Consider the following 16,814-nt stretch of genomic DNA (forward strand, 5'->3'; position numbering starts at 1 on the left):
ATCATATTTAATTCAAATGGAGAGTCAAGGTCTTTAGAGAGAGAGAGAGAGAGAGAGAGAGAGAGAGAATCAAGGTCTTTCCCCCCATGAAATCTCAATTCATCTTTGCATTACCTACACACTTGTTTGCTAGAACTCCAACCAAAGAAAATGGAAAATTAACTAAGGGAAAAAAAACTCAAAGCATCTTTAACCAAAACATTATGATTTGCCAAACATTAAAAAATAAGTGAAAATCACAAAGTGGAGTTGATGAATTCATGGTGAATAGTAGCACCATTAAAAAAATTGGAAGAGAAACAATGCAGGGGAATATGATTACATTACATGCTTGTTTCTAAGCCAATCAATTGGGGTTGTAATTCATCTTGTGAGTGGATGCCACTAAGTCTCTACATAAATAATAGAATCATGAATTGCAATAGCTTGATTGGTAATAAAGTTATAGAATTAGATAAAGCAATGTTCGGATGAACAATTTAATTAAGTGTTTATGTATGCTATAAGTTGTTTTCATAATCCATCCTATAGAGCTTTGGGAAATAAGCCGAAAACAACTTATAGACATGTCATAAGTTGTTTTCATAAGCTCTCCTAAATAGTTTGTCAAATTATTATGCTAGTAGTAGATAAACACAAACAAGTCAATCCAAACAAGACCAGAAAAATAAAAGGAAGAAAAGCAATTATCTTGTCAAGAATTAGATAAATATAATCTTTATTTGTATAGTCTACAAATATTTGCTTGTATTACAATTGGCCAACTTTATGTTCTATACAAACAATGAAATAAAAACAATGTGTATTGTCCAAAAAAATCATCAGAGAACTGTGGCTTCTTCTATTTTAGGTTACCATCTTGATATTCCTTTAGCACAAACCTTAAAGCACAAGTTTTATCCAACTCTAGTGATTGTGTTCTGGAGAATGAGTTGAGTTCTCTCTACAATCTGAAAATTCACCTCACATCCTCACCCTCCAATCTCATCAGCTTCTATATTGTTCACTTTAAACCTCTGCAATTGAGTCAGGTTTTTAGGGTTCTACTTGAGAGGCTTCATACCCTGTTTGAATTCCGAAAAGCAGATTCTCAGTTACTGTTTGTTTGATAAAAATAAATAGATCTTTCTCATGAAGCAGAGAAGTGAGAACAAAATGTATCAGTACTCCACAAAAGCAAGCATTATCGAAGGATTCTTGTGTTTTCTTTATTTTTGTAACGGGAAAACTTGTATCGTGTCTAATTCACATGTAGCTTAATTACAACAGTATAGATCATTATTGAAAAACATCTTTTTATATAAGAAACAAATAATGAATGTTTTTGGGGAAATAATGGATTGCCTAGGATTTCCAAATTCAAGAACATTTCTCAGCATTCCTTATGTACAAGCATTCCTTTTTTTGGAAGAGTTTATCATAGAAAGGCTTATGAATAAGCTATCTCTATACCAAAAGAGAATAAATTCAAACTGTTTTTTTGTCAAGTAGCCTAGTGGGCTAGTGGCTAGAAATTATTCACCTTTAAGAGGGTGTCTGGAGTTCAAACTTCGGCCCCTATATATATCCCTTACCAGCTGAACTAAGCTGGCAGGAAAAATTCAAATTGTTTTCATGTAAACCAGTAAGTTGTTTTTGTCAAGAATAAATTAGTCAACTAGTCTTGATTAATATTATAACTAACATTATTCATCAACTCATGAAAATAAATATACTATCAATGTGCTCACAATAGACACAATTATTCACACAGAAATACATTATAAGATGGTATCAAAGCATACTCCAACATCCGTTTCGCCACCTGCTATCAGACCACCCATCATTTATATTTACACATCAAGCCCATCAGTGTTGGGCGTGAAGGGATGCGTTAAAGAATTCCACATCGGTTGAGAGTTTTGTGGAATTGTGTTAAGTCTAAACACAATTTTTAAGACGGTATCAGCGCAGGTTCTAATTTTGTGACCGGTCTTCGTGCTTCACCACCGCTGTCAGAGGCGGCTTTTGCCACTGACAACACCACCTTTCATTTTTTTCAATTTTGACCACATACAATCGTCTGTCGTTGTCAACTCTAGCGACAATCAACCAGCAAAACCACCTCAAATCAGAGGCGGCTTTTCTCGCAGACAACACCACCTTTCAGTTTTTTCAATTTTGTCAACTCCAGCGACTTTTTAACTTTTTAATCAACCAGCCAGACCACTACAACCACCTCCTCGAAACCGACCTACCCCAAAGAGATCATTGTCGACAGTGATCTCATGTGTGCATCGTCCTCTAAGGCGCTGCCTCAGCACACTGGTTTTTGATATGGTCTTGGTGTACGAATACCGAGATTTTTATTAGTGGTAACCTTTCATCCCACTGGCGACGATCAATCTGGTGCTGACTCTTTTCCACATATGGATTATATTTTTTTAAACAAGCAAGGAAAATTAACATAATAAAGAGATAAATCATATATCTAATAATCAAACAGTCTTTTAGAAGACAAGAAATATTGTAACCCTTTGATATCAACCTTTTATGCAACATTTGAAGTAGCTTAGAAATCTCCTCCATCTCCATATCGCTGTAGTAGTGGTTTGATGAAGTTTGGTTTGGTTAGTTTCTCGATTCATTATACTATAACGCTTGAGTTCCTCCCTGTAACTAAAACTTGGCATTTGTTTTTCACTTATGGTTTCCTCGATTAATTCCATCGAATAATCTGAAAACTTTGGCATTGTTTGCCAAGAGTCATTTTCATTTTTCAGGTGAAGAGTTTCTTTGCTCTGTTCTTTTCTTTTATTCGACCAAATCCAAGCAACTTCAAACTCCTTTTCATTTTATATACTTGTCTTTCTGTTGTATTTTCTTGTTTTCAAAAATTTCGCATAATCCATGGAATCATATAATAATGGGCCCTTCTTCATATTTTGGTGATTTTGATTGAATTATGTGAAAGTTCTGAAAACAAGAAAACATAATAGAAAGGCAATTATAGAAAATGAAAAGGAGTTCAAAGCTGCTTGTATTCAGTCGAATAAAAGAACAGTGCAAAGAAAGAAAATCTTCAGCTGAAAATGTTTCCTGGCAAACAATGCCAAAGCTACCAAATTATTCAATGGATTTAACCAGGAAAACCAGAAGTGAAAAACAAATGTCAAGTTTTGGTTACGGGGAGGAACTCAAGCGTTATACTATAATGAATCGAAAAACTAACCAAACCAAACTTTATCAAACCACTACTAGAGCGACATATGGATTATATTTTTTAAACAAGTATGGAATTTTAACATAATGAAGAGATAAAAAAATAAGGAAAATAAGGAACTTATTCATTGGTTTATTTCTCTATAAAAAAAATAAGGAAAATATTGATACTTGGTCAGATTTTATAGTAAATATTGAAGGAGGTTACGTTTGGCATGGAAAAAGTCAGTTCAAAACGGGCAGATCAAAAGGTAAACATGCAATGAAGATACACAAAAGGCTAAAATTGAGCTTTTATAAATTTTATTATTTTTCTTGTTCTATTTTATACACAAAAGGCATTTGCATCTTCATTCTTCACCTAAACATATCTCTTGTGTTCGTTCTTTAGTTGTTTTATTCTCCGCATCTTTCTTCTTCGTCCGCCTTGCCAATTATTATGGCATATCTTATTAATAGGTGGCTTGATGTTGATTTGAGCCCATTCTAGAATTGTTGTTTTATTTCATGTCTCATTGTTTTTGTTTAAAGAAAAGTATGTAGAGATTTATGTCATTTGGTTGACATTCTTCTAAATGTGTTACATTTTTTAAAGTATTTGATTGGTTTGCTAGACCTCTATAAGGGATTACAACGTAATGAAAGCTCTATCAAACCATCAAACACATTTAGAAGAAAATCAACTAAATGAATCATAACTTTGTACATATTTTTCTTTAAACAAAAGCAATGACACAGAGAAAATTTTATAACAGTCAAATAAAACAATTCAAGAATGGGCTCAAATAGAAAATCAACATCAAGCCACCTATTAATAAGATATGCCATAATTGGCAAGGCAGAGATTGGAACAAAGAAGAAAAATGCAGAGAATAAAACAATTAAAGAATACGCACAAGAGATAGGTTTGGGTGAAGAATGAGGACGTGAATGCCTTTTGTGTGTAAAAAAAATAAAATTATAAAAGCTCAATTTTAGTCTTTTGTATATCTTCATCCCACATGTTTATCTTTTGATTTGTCCTTTTTGATATGACTTTCTCCATACCAAACGTAACCTCCTCCTTCAATATTTCCTATAGATCGAGCAACAATATTTTCCTTAATTTTTTTATAGAGAAATAAACCAATGAATAAGTTACACGATAGATAACCATTTATTTATTTTTCTAGAGATAATTGTATAAAGCAATGCTATGAGAAGTATTGCACTTCGGCTACTACAGATCTACACTTCCCCGCAAACAACTTCACTACTAGTACAAAATTAGAATGGCCACATTGGAGATTGAAAGAGTTAATTCTTTACAAGTAAGACATGTTCTCAATGAAGAAAATCGAACAGTAAAACACTTCTTTCTTGGTCATTTTATTATTCTTTATTTATAAATGGTCATATTTACATTGATTCATTCTGACAGGTAAGAAATCTGTCATTATAAGGGCTTTCCGTAAAAGAAAAAAAGAATGACAAACTACACTAAGTTGTGGCACGAAGATAGGACTAAGAAGTTTAAGGTTGTAGTGGTTGTGTTTGTTGAGGGGACAAAAACAGAAAGGTAGTGCTGCCAGCGGGCCAGCGCCGACAGCGGTGGTGAAGCACAAATACAGGTCGCAAATAACTACTCTGATACCATCTTATAAATCGTGGTTGGGCCTAACACAACCCCACAAAATGGCTTGTGAGGTGAGGATTGCCATCACTTATTCAGGTAATATCCCAACCGATGTGGGACTCTTTAGCACATCCACTGATGGGTTTGGTGCTTAGATATAAATGATGGGTGGCCTGATAGCATGTGGTCAAATGGATCTTGGAGGATGCAATGATACCAGCTTAGAATGTATTTTTGTGGGAATAGTTGTATGTATAGTGTGACCACACTGATAGTATATTTATTTCCATACCAATTAACTACATTTAATAACGTAATGAATATTGTTAATTTAATATTAATACTACTACCTCCGTCCCTAATTATAGGGCCCTTTTGAAAAAATAACGGAAATTAAGATAGTGGATATTTGTATTAAATATGTTTGTAATTAGTATTGTTTTTACAATTTTATCCTTTAAGAGAGAGATGATTTATGTTTTCAACATGTTATTTATTGCTGATTGAAGAAAAAGATGTATAATTAATAGGGGCATGCATATAAAGAAATAATACAATATTTTATAACCAAGTTAACTCAATTTTGATTTCTAGAGTTGTAAACACATGATCATGGTTCATCACCACACCAAGTATATAACAAAGAAATCAAACCACATCATTGGTTGTTATCAGTTATCACTTATTGCACATCCCACCAATACTATAAAAACCAAATTGGTCATAGAACCGACAAGACACCTAGTGTCATGGTTCAACAGTTCGAACTGAGACAAACCGCCAAATAACCAAACTGTGGCGAAGGTGGGTTCACGATTTAAACAGTTGAGCCGTCCGATTCGATTTGGTATTTAAAACACTGCATTCACCCATTATTTATGTTTGGAGAGTGAACGGTAATCCAAAAGTCATTACTTATTTATTGAATTTGTGCCCAGAGACTGTACCAATATATTCCTCTAATCCTCTGTTTTGCCAATTTTTTAATATTTAAACATTTCTTCAGATCACGTTATTAGAAAATCATTCTAGTATGTATACATTAGTTTAATATTATATTACATGGCACAAAAGAAGTTAAAACACAGGTATTGTCGGTAAAATTAATTAATTTTATGTTATTAATCAGTTATTTAAACATGCAGTGATGAGATGGGATTAGATTTATCGATTAGTTCAGTAAAACATCAGAAGGTTTACCTTTGATGCTCGCAGATCATTTACTTCCTTTCTAAGTGAATCATCAGATAAGATTAACCGAGACAGTGCTCCAGTAGATAACCTGCAACATAATTAGCAAACACCAAACCAATTATCGAATTGTTCGAATAAAACTGAACACAAAAGAATACTGTATGAATGAAAAAAAAAAAGAAATTAAAGTAAAATAATAGAAGCTCCGTAGCCAGGAAATGAACCTCCAGGCCCCACGGTACACGCTTGAGACCATTACGCCGAACATTTTCATGGCACTACTTATAAATTACAAATCTAAAATTCCATAGTTTCAAATGAGGCTTCACGTGATCAACCGCACCACACCCAAGTAAATAAACGATTAAATATTATTCATAATACTTAAATCATATATCAAATACCCGAGATATTTTGCAGCATCCGAGACCGATCCATCAACTGCAAAAATAAGATCCAAAAGAGCTTGCATTCCCTGTTGAAGGATCATAAGTATATTTAGTTAAGTTGCAATTAAGTTTAGAATTTTCAATAATAGATTATTTTACCATTAAGCCTACCATTGCAAATTTTGGGTTATTGGGTCCAATTTGTGAACCAATATCTGACCCTCTAATTGATGACTTCGGAGGAAGGATCTGAAGAAGCTCTCGAGGTGGCGAATAAGCATCAAGATCTACCGTTTTCCTGACTAAATCAAGGAAAAAAAACAACTCTTTATTAGACAAAGCTTTGCTTACTAGAACTTATAAGCAAGGGAACTATTTATCTCAATGTAGCACCGACGCTTCAGGTGTGTCGGGTGACCAACATGTGTCAGAGTCGTGTCCGGCGTCTGTTTTAGTACTCCATAGAGTATGACTGAACACACATAGTGGGGAAGCTCCTTCCCTCAACGTATTAAAATCAAATTTTGGAACCACACACCAGACCGACCCACTCAAGCGGTCAGACTGTGAAGTCACTTCAGTGAAGTTGTGAACAAACAATATCTCTAGTCTAATTATCTTTTGTCACATGATCCCGCCAAATTTAGTCGCTTAAACCAATTGAACCACAAATTGTACCTATAGCCGTATGAATCTCAGGTCGGTATTCTAGCATGATATCCATTACAAGATTCGGGACCAAAAAACAGGGTAGAGTGCTCCCTTAATCACTTATCAGTGATACTGGATTTAACGATAAAGGAATAATTTAAGAAAATCACATAATTCAATGTGATCCATTTCTTCTACCTCCATTTGATCTACTTTTCTTGATATGAAGCACGGATACGGACACAGAAACCGGACACGGACATTGACACGCCGACACCGCTAATAATTTGAGAAAATCACATAACTCAATGTGATTATATGTGTCGGTGTCGAACAAGCCTAATCCGAGGAGTGTCTGTTCTTCATAGCTTGCTGCAGATCTCCCCTCTACATGCCCAAAACAGTAAGGCAGTAACCACCTATACTGAGTTCCCACCATCTTTTCTACGGTAGATGCAACCCCAACATTGGGAAAACTTATCACATGTTAATAACTTATTGAGTTGTTTTCATCTTATTTTCATAAGCACTCCTAGATAGCATATGAAAACAGCTTAAAGCTAAGTTTATTTTATCTTTTGTTATAAAAATAGCTTATACATAGCACTTGCCAAGTGAAGGAAATACCTTTTAGAGCTATAAGAGAGCGAAGGCGTTTAATAGCAGAAGCACGGTTCATATGCTGAGATCGATCCTCACCAGCCTAAAAATTGATAAAATAAAATAAAAAATTAACAAACGCATGATATTACAATAATAAGAGTTTGATCCTTCACAGGGTCAATTTAGTCCCTTACAAAAACCAAACCCAAAATAGCCTCTACATTTTTATGTCAGGAACAAATTACACTCAGGTTATGAAGCACGAATACGGACACGGACACTATAGACACCGACATGCCGACTCTGCTAATAATTTGAGAAAATTACATATTTCAATGTAGGTATAAGTGTCAGTGTCAGACATAATTCACTGTAATTATAAGTGTGAGTGTCATGTCGGACACCGGGACACGCTTAATTCGAAGAGTGTCCTAAAGTCGGGATACTTGAAGCACAGACAATTTGGATTAGGTATGTCCTGATCGTGTTTGACACCAACATGCATATGATTACACTGAATTATGGTATTTTTTTAAAATTATTATCGGTGGCAACGTGTCAATATCACTTTTATGTCCAGTGTCGAAGTCTGTGTCCGTGCTTCCTAAGCCGGGAATAATTGGTGTTTAATTTTTATCGGGACTAAATTGACCCGGCCATAATAAAAAATTAGAAAATTAAAAAAATATTAATAATAATAAACAGAAAAACCTGAGCGATGATACCAGTGGGTAAGTGTTTAAGGCGAACAGCAGATTCACGTTTGTTACGATGCTGACCACCAGGACCAGAGGTTTTGAATGTACCCATTTCGCACTGTCGCATTAGGTCATCGTCGGTTAGGTCTAGATAACCGCCGTGATTTGCGGTGGCGGCGGCGGTGGTGGTTATTGGTGTTGTGGAGTGGAGTGAGATTGGGCGAATTTTGATGTTGAAAAATGGATGATGGAGAAAGTGGCAGTGGGAAATGTTGTGGGTTTGTGATGTTGTTGTTGTTGTGAATTGTTGTTTGAGATTGAGGATGAAGGTTGGTTTGAAAATGATTTTGTGTGCCATTGTTATGACTGTATTGTGAGTTCTCTCAGTCACAGGTTCACAATATATAGAGCATGTTTTGTGTCCACGATGATGGAGATTATTACTCATGCCACGTGACGTGTGTCGTGGTTATTATATCACGTGGCAGTGGTGAAGAATAAAATGTTTGCAAAAAAACAAAAGGTAAAAATTAAGATTTAAAAAAAAAAAAAAAAACTCAGATATTCCATTAATGAACGGACTAATCTGATGGACCAATCTCACTATCCATTTGTGGGGCTTGATTTAAAGGTGGAGCAAAGTTTAATATGAACTTGCTCAAAGAAACTAACACAAAAGGAAATCGAATCACTTTGAGACGAGTATACTGTAAAATTACAAAGCAAATACTTGTTTTTTTTTTGTGGTGGCCGAAATTTGAACGTCAAATCTTACATATTTTATGCATTATCCTTAGCTGCTGAGTTAAGCTTACAAGACTTCAGATAGATTTTAAAATATTAAGAAATTAAAAAACTTAATGATGGTGTTTTGACAAACGAGTAGAAATTAAGAAATTTAATGGTGGTACAATGACAATCAAAAACAATTTTTCATACAAGCAATCAAAATATTTAAAATTGTTTAAAGTTTTTTTTAAGGGATAAAGTTTTTAAAACAATTAAACTAACTTAAAATTAATTTTTATTTATAATTAAACCCATAGCGAATAAAAAAACTATTTTTTTTCCTTTCTTCTTTTCCAGCCACCGCCCTTTCAAACCCTCACAACCGTATTCCCCCTTCTCTCTCCTCTACAACTCTACCGTAAGTTCCAACTTCACCACTCTAATCAACCACTTCATCCCAAACAGCAAACTCTCATAACCCTTCTTATTCCTTCTCATCACATTCCATAACCTTGATTTTGCACTGTAATGGAAAAAATTGAACCAAAACACCAAAATTTATCTGATTTCAAAGTTGGTTCATTACCAACTTTATTTTATATTCCTGACTTCATCTCAGATACTGATCAAACCCTTCTTCTCAACAATGTAACAATTACTCTTTAACCTAACGTTTAAAGTATATAATTTTAGTTCCTGTAATGTAATTACGGCATTGTTTGGTTTTAGTCTCTTAAGTTTTTTGCTTAGTCCTTTCTCTGTTGCTTTTAGTCGCTGACGTTGGCTCAATAAGCCGACGTTAGAGATTAAAAACAATAGTTTTTTAATTTGCAGGACTGTCCATACAAAAAAATAATTATGGGCTAAAATCATATTTAAACTTTAATTGAAGTATGTTATTGTTTTTTTGTAAAAATCTGAATTTGTTTATGTTATACTGTTAGATTTATGGAGCTCCTTCATCAAAGTGGAAGTTGTTGAAGAATAGAAGGCTTCAGAATTGGGGTATGATTTATGATTGTTATTTTGTGCACACCACCAAACATACTGTTTGGATAAACAACTTAATTGGCAGCTTATACCCTAAGTGCTTATGTATAACAGTATAAGCTATTTATATAGAAAATGCTAAAATGAAGTTGAATTGTTTTTGTATGAGTTATAAGTTGTTTTCATAAGCTTTCTTGGAGAACTTATGAAAATAAGTTGAAACTAGCTTATGAACATGTCATAAGTTGTTTTCATAAGTTCTCCCAAATAGTCTTACAAAACTTATGTCAGTAGTAAATAAGTTCAAATAAGGGCATACAAATAAGCCCTGTGGAGATATAAATGGTTCTACAATAATCAAATACTTTAACTTTTTTCAAGGTTCGGGTTGGTAAAGGAGTGAAGAATGATACAAAATTAGAAATTAGGAAATGAACCTACCTTTATAAATATTATGATCTATTTAGTACCAACGCTCCTGATGGCGTGTGCAGTATCCAACACCGACACATGTAGGTGTCGGTGTCTGACAACATAAGGTTACACTCACTTGCTTGTATATTTCCTTTGCAAATTATTATCAATATCAACTTGTTAGTGTCGTATGTGGTATTCAGGTTAGTGTCGGTGCTTCATTGATTATGATTCACAATGACTTCTTCTTTTTTCTTTTTTGGAGGAGTGGTGGTTGTCAGGATTTGCCATAATCCTTATTTTGTTCTGTCATGGACATAAAATTTGTCTCATCATAGCCCATTTCATATTTGTCTCATCCTTATGTGGTGGCTTGTAGTGGAATTTATTTTTCCAACAACTTTAGGAAATTTGAAAATGCACATGTCAGGAATATTTATTTCTTTTGTATTTTGAATCAAATTATTAATGATTACCATGATAATTTGAAAGTTTGTCCTTCTTCTTAATGTTGATCAGCTATTTCTTCTCACTTTTTATTGTAGGCGGTGTTGTCCATGAGAAAGGCCTTCTACCTCAACCTTGTAAGTGAAAATATATTGTTTTATAGCCTCAATATTGCATTTGCATGGAAATTCATGATGCTGTCTATTACAAGTGAGATACCACTATGTTCTGAGTTATCGTGGTCCATCTTCCTTTTGATAGTCTTAAACAGTGACCGCTCTGCTGTAATATTATGCCTGTCTTTTGTTGAAGATGTAATTCTAGCAAGTAGCAACACACTTATTTAGCATACTTTTTTATGATTAGTATGTTAAACATGACTATATCCGTGCTATAGTGCTATATCCGTGCTAAATTGACAACACGAGAGCCCTCGTAAATTGATTACTTTTACAAAGAGTGTTGGCTTTTACAAAATGGGCCAATCATAATGAGTGTGATGAAGAGTGTATTGCCAGCATCACTCTTATTGAAATAACGAGATTGTTACTTATGCTTTACACAGTTTATCTACATGCTGCAACAAGATGATGAAATAAATAGTTTGCGCACCCGAAATAGTAGGGTAATTCCTGTAGATTTTGTTGATTTACCAACAATCGTTCAGACTATTTGCTGTTAGATACTTTTTTCATTGTAGTTTTGCAAGTGGATGAAATTTATTTTGCTGTTGTCTTTCTATGCATTTTTGGGTTTATTTATGTAACTATTCTCCTTTGGTTGGAAAAATGCTGTGACCTTTGAATATGATTGAAGATAATTAGAAATGGGGATTCTTCCCTATTCCATGCACCAAAAATAGATTGGTTTAGAATTTGCATAATGTCTTTAAATAATCGATGGTAATAAAATTGGTTTGTCTTTGGAAAGAAACTTTTAATGTGAGTTTAAAAGAATTGGTATTGTTTAAATAGTAAAGAAGAATCACTTCTAAGGAGATACTGACTTTTCTCAAAATCAATTTCAGTCAAAATGATTTTTCAACTTAAATATAACCAAACATCTTCTTACCTTACAACCACATTTATTTTGACCAAAACTTAATTTCTAGCCAAACAAACTAACTCTACGACATTGTTAATTTGTTATACCTTTTTGATCTGCACTTCATTGTTTTTCAAACTGACCTAACCGTGAAAATAAGGGTAACATAAAATAAGCATGTATAAAACTAATAATTAAGGTCAGCCTCGTGCCAGTAACTAGTTTAGAGTAAACCGAATTTACTCCCTAAAATTTGTGACACTGTATCAACTTAGCAGTAAACATCGGTAACACTTATCTTTTTCACCCGGCGTGATCGTCACCAGTAAACATAGATAACTCTACCTTCTCCTATTGGTGGCATTCGTCATTTGTGTCTCCATTGAACTATTGAAGCAGCTTCTTGAACTCCACATCTAAGGATTCATCCACTTTTTCTTTATTCACCACCGATTACTCTATCAATATTCCAAAATTATCGTTGAAATTGGAAATTATTGATCAAGTTTGTCCCTATGTCAGGATATCATCGAATGCATCTCTGGCATTATTCATTTAGTTTTAAATTGATCCCTGACATTACCAGCTTAATGGCAATATAGTCTGTGCAGATACCTATGGAGGGAAGGACCTGATTAACATTTTGAATCATTTTAGAATATTGATAATGTGAGAAATTAGGTTGATGCAGTCCTACAAACTCAAGTACCGAACCAGCTATTTGCTCTTTTAGTTTACTTTAGTTTTATTTATTTGTTGATTTTTTTTTCTGTTAATGGAATATCTCTCTATTGCAGTGCCTTCATGGTTGACAAATTTCACACAAAAAATATCTGAAGAATCAGGATTATTCCCATCACCAATCAATCATGTTCTCATAAATGAATACCAACCTAACCAAGGCATAATGGTTTGTCGTGGACCTCCACCCCTGCTTCTTTCCATTTATTTGCTCACTTTGTTTTTTTCCTTTTAGAAATGAAACGTAGATTGTTTTAACTTTTAACATTTCATGTTTTTTGTTAGTCCTTTATGTTTATTTGATATTAATCACGATTTATGAGCAAGGTCTAGAGTTTTGTTATGCAACACCGACACTTTACATTGAAAGTGTCTCCGACACTGACACATATAGTTACATTCAATTTCTCACATTATTATTATCTGTGTCGACATGCAGTGTCGGACCCAGTGTCTGTATCTGTGTCAGTGCTTCACAGATCTAGAGTGCATTTTGATGCATGTTGCTACTTGCTAGTTTTTAATGGAGGATGTTGTTTTATTTTGCAGCCACACCAGGATGGACCTTCCTATTTTCCAGTTGTAGCTATTCTATCGCTTGGATCTCCTGTTGTCATGGACTTCACTCCCCATGCCAAATTAAAATTGGATTCACAAGAAGTTACTGACAAAGAATCAGATGGAGAAACTTTTGAGATTGGGAAAGATAAGTGGCTTGATGATCACCGTCCATTCTCTGTTATATTGATGCCTCGCAGTTTACTGATATTCAAGGATAAGGCATACTCAGGTTATTTTTCTCTAGTACTACAATAAACCTTTGTATTTGGTAATAGGATATAGGGGCATTTGGGAGAGTTCGTTTGAACTTGACTTATTTATGAAAATAGCTTATGATGCATGTATATTTTATGATTATTTTCTTAAACTTCTCTAGATAGTTTATTGTCATTAATAAATCATTTTCAGCGTATACAAAGTTTATGTTCATTCTCAATTGTAGAAACAATTTAGTGCGTGTTTGGAATCACTGTCAGTTTGATGCTATCACAGTGCCAACAATGTGATTTTGTTGAAGCTCCAGAATACTATATAACTTTTGCCAAAATCATTGTAGCCTACCATGATTTTGACAAACTCTGTTATTCCAAACATACACATACAAACTCTTATATGATAACATCATTTGAATTGTCTTCAAAGGAGTAACCTAGTGGTTTGGGTTGGGACTCCAAATGAGTTATATGCAGGAGGTCTAGAATTCAATCCCTGCTACTAACATTTAAATATATATATATATATATAAAAATAAAAAAAATAAAAAAAGCATTTATGGAATAAGCACTTAATTAAGTGCTATATCCAAATGCCCCTAAAACTTGAAGCTTTAAACTCATGGTCTTACTAAAATTTTAGCAACATAACATTCTGCTTGTGATTTTACAGATTACTTGCATGGTATAAAAGATTGTGCATTACATGGCTATGACGGGGTAAGGCTACACATATATACTAAATTTTTATGCCATAAATAATCGATTGCATTTCTAATTATTTCTCATGCTTCAAACATTATCCTTTTCAGGCTGTAAATGAAATTGAAGCTTTGAAACACAATGAATCAGATAAACACCTTTTTGGCTCAGAGGATGCTCTGGAAGCAATAGGAAAAGAAGAATATAAGAATATATCAAGAACTTCGAATAGAATTTCATTGACATGCCGATTGGTTCCAAAAGTTCACAAAAATTTGTTTAGGTTTTAAAATCATTTCACATTCCATTCAATCAAAAGTTCAACTGTTACCTTGTTTTTAGTTTTTCTTTTTTTGTACATCATTCTCTTTAGGTAATTTTATGCTCTTTTTTTCCCTACAACTATGGTCTGCGACGGTGAAGAAGCGTTTCTTGTTACACCAATGCTAGCTTCCAAACCGCCTTGGATGGCTCCATATCATAGTTTAAATGGTGGCGTTGTGAGCTAGAAAAGTTCAAAGTACAAGACGATCGTCGATCATGTTACAGAGATTGAGTATATTGTTGCCTCCATTGCAACAAATGAGGTCATTTGGATCTCTATTGTTGTAGCTATGGAGGAATCGTGCAACCCAAGAAACCTAGATCTTACTAGTAATCCAAACATACACATAGGCTTTTCTGTCTCATTTGAGAGATTGCCGATAACGGCGATGCGAATATATTCATGGTATCATCACACTAGAAAATGTTCCAAACCATTGACAAAACCACTTGTATGGGTATCATGATGGTTTTTGTTTATATGATTATATTTATGTTATAATATGTTTATTTATTATTTTATTTTTTTTAGGGAATTTATTATGTTGTTTTATTTGACATACGGTAATAAATAAAACATAAAGTTTATGACTTGATCTGAAGGTCTATTAAACAATGGAGAACTATTTTTAAGAGAAATAATATTTCTATAACCATTTTTTAGACAACTTTTACGATAATATTTTTTTCTTCTTGTTTTGGGACAATATAGAGAGAAAGATGGAGAGAGCAAGAACAAAATGTGAGTATAGGGAATTTATTATGTTGTTTTATTTGACATACTGTAATAAATAAAACATAAAGTTTATGATTTGATCTGAAGGTCTATTAAACAATGGAGAACTATTTTTAAGAGAAATAATATTTCTATAAGCATTTTTTAGACAACTTTTACGATAATATTTTTTTCTTCTTGTTTTGGGACAATATAGAGAGAAAGATGGAGAGAGCAAGAACAAAATGTGAGTATAGGGAATTTATTATGTTGTTTTATTTGACATACTATAATAAATAAAACATAAAGTTTATGATTTGATCTGAAGGTCTATTAAACAATGGAGAACTATTTTTAAGAGAAATAATATTTCTATAACCATTTTTTAGACAACTTTTACGATAATATTTTTTTCTTCTTGTTTTGGGACAATATAGAGAGAAAGATGGAGAGAGCAAGAACAAAATATAAGTATAAGAGAGAAATGTCTGAAAATAGTTATATAGATCTCATTTCTTTATTTTTTTAAAATAGTTATAGTAAAATATTATTGATGATAATACACATTGGGATTATTATAGAAGTAGACTAATAATCACATCTGATTCATACATATTAGATATCAATTCTTTTATTCTTCGTTTAAACTATTTTATTATTTTTATCCTATTATTTCAATTATCAATTAAAAATTAGTTAAATCTCATTGTAATAGAAACAATTTAACAATAACAAGTCCCATGAGCTTAGCTCGGTTGGTAAGACCAACATATAATATATGCAAGTTTTGAGGTTCGAATCTCCGCCACTACCAAAAAGAATCTAACAATAATAAAAGTAACAATCCACACAACAATGAAAACAATATTTCCTTCAAAAAAAATCTTTCAAAAAAAAAATTCCCTTAAAAAAAAAACAATATTAGACACTAAAAAAAAACCTCTTTTTTTGTCCTTATAAAATATAGTATAATCTTTTCTTTCAATTTTACCTTTTACTCAATTGTTTTTACCATTTTACTGATTCTTACTAATAAAAGAAAAAAAAAATAGCATGTTGTTTAGTGATCATAAAATTTGTAATTGGTCATGCATTGAGCGGTGCAAAGCAATGTGACAGATCTAGATGGAGTTCAGTCATCATGAATAATAGAAAATTTATGTTCCCACCATCCTCGGTTGTGGGTTTTTTAACTGCTTTAGTAAAGCGTTAAGTAAGACTATTTTTGAGTTTTGAGATACTAGACTAAGAAATGCATAAACACAATAGAAAAGATAAATTGATAAAGAGATAAAAAGAACTAAATAACTAAACAAATCAATTGTAAGAATTTAACTTACGAAACAAACAAACAAATTGAACCAAACGAACCAAAACAAACTAAATCAACTAAAAACCGAACAAAATCAAGCCAAGGCAAATTGAAGACAATGGGAAACCAAAACGAAACCAAACTAATCCAACACAAATATGAGAAACATAACAACTAGAGACAAACAAAATTGACAAGAGGCACAAGACACTCAATCTATGTTGTTCAACAAATTTTCTCTTGTATACAAATGAAACAAAGAAGATCAAGTA

The 16,814-nt window shown here is 33.1% G+C and overlaps 2 protein-coding genes across 4 annotated transcripts; one reads left to right on the forward strand and one right to left on the reverse strand.

The window, feature by feature from the left end:
* Positions 1-686: 686 nt before the first annotated feature.
* Positions 687-8,747, reverse strand: LOC11440279 (peptide chain release factor 1). Of its 3 annotated transcripts, none has more exons than XM_024785478.2 (6): positions 8,365-8,740; positions 7,678-7,753; positions 6,571-6,701; positions 6,415-6,485; positions 6,017-6,098; positions 687-1,064 (listed from the first exon to the last, which is right to left on the reverse strand). In XM_024785478.2, the coding sequence occupies exons 1-6, from the start codon at positions 8,707-8,709 to the stop codon at positions 1,044-1,046; spliced, it is 726 nt and encodes a 241-aa protein (XP_024641246.1). In that variant the 5' UTR covers positions 8,710-8,740; the 3' UTR covers positions 687-1,043. The 3 variants fall into 3 exon arrangements, with proteins under 3 accessions (XP_024641246.1, XP_024641244.1, XP_039682707.1); XM_024785476.2 differs by lacking the exon at positions 687-1,064 and adding an exon at positions 1,664-2,397 and having other exon boundaries at positions 8,365-8,747; XM_039826773.1 differs by lacking the exon at positions 687-1,064 and adding an exon at positions 2,418-2,955 and having other exon boundaries at positions 8,365-8,745.
* A 670-nt stretch (positions 8,748-9,417) lies between these two features.
* Positions 9,418-15,032, forward strand: LOC11439740 (alpha-ketoglutarate-dependent dioxygenase alkB homolog 6). Its single transcript, XM_003619498.4, has 7 exons — positions 9,418-9,728; positions 10,025-10,085; positions 11,030-11,068; positions 12,773-12,885; positions 13,266-13,506; positions 14,163-14,209; positions 14,302-15,032. Exons 1-7 carry the CDS (start codon positions 9,609-9,611, stop codon positions 14,479-14,481), a joined length of 801 nt encoding a protein of 266 aa, XP_003619546.1. The 5' UTR covers positions 9,418-9,608; the 3' UTR covers positions 14,482-15,032.
* The last annotated feature ends 1,782 nt before the right edge of the window (positions 15,033-16,814 follow it).

Source organism: Medicago truncatula, chromosome 6 (assembly GCF_003473485.1).
Source record: "Medicago truncatula cultivar Jemalong A17 chromosome 6, MtrunA17r5.0-ANR, whole genome shotgun sequence".
Lineage (NCBI taxonomy): Eukaryota > Viridiplantae > Streptophyta > Magnoliopsida > Fabales > Fabaceae > Medicago > Medicago truncatula.

Excerpts from the sequence above, each read along its gene's own strand:
- LOC11440279 (XM_024785476.2), bottom strand. The coding sequence starts at position 8,709 with ATGGCACACAAAATCATTTTCAAACCAACCTTCATCCTCAATCTCAAA. Across the intron at positions 6,099-6,414 it reads GATGCTGCAAAATATCTCGG|GTTATCTACTGGAGCACTGT; the intron begins GTATTTGATATA and ends ATTATGTTGCAG. Across the intron at positions 2,398-6,016 it reads ATGATCTGCGAGCATCAAAG|AGTCAGCACCAGATTGATCG; the intron begins GTAAACCTTCTG and ends TATGTGGAAAAG.
- LOC11439740 (XM_003619498.4), top strand. The coding sequence starts at position 9,609 with ATGGAAAAAATTGAACCAAAACACCAAAATTTATCTGATTTCAAAGTT. Across the intron at positions 11,069-12,772 it reads AGGCCTTCTACCTCAACCTT|TGCCTTCATGGTTGACAAAT; the intron begins GTAAGTGAAAAT and ends TCTCTATTGCAG. Across the intron at positions 12,886-13,265 it reads AACCTAACCAAGGCATAATG|CCACACCAGGATGGACCTTC; the intron begins GTTTGTCGTGGA and ends TTTATTTTGCAG.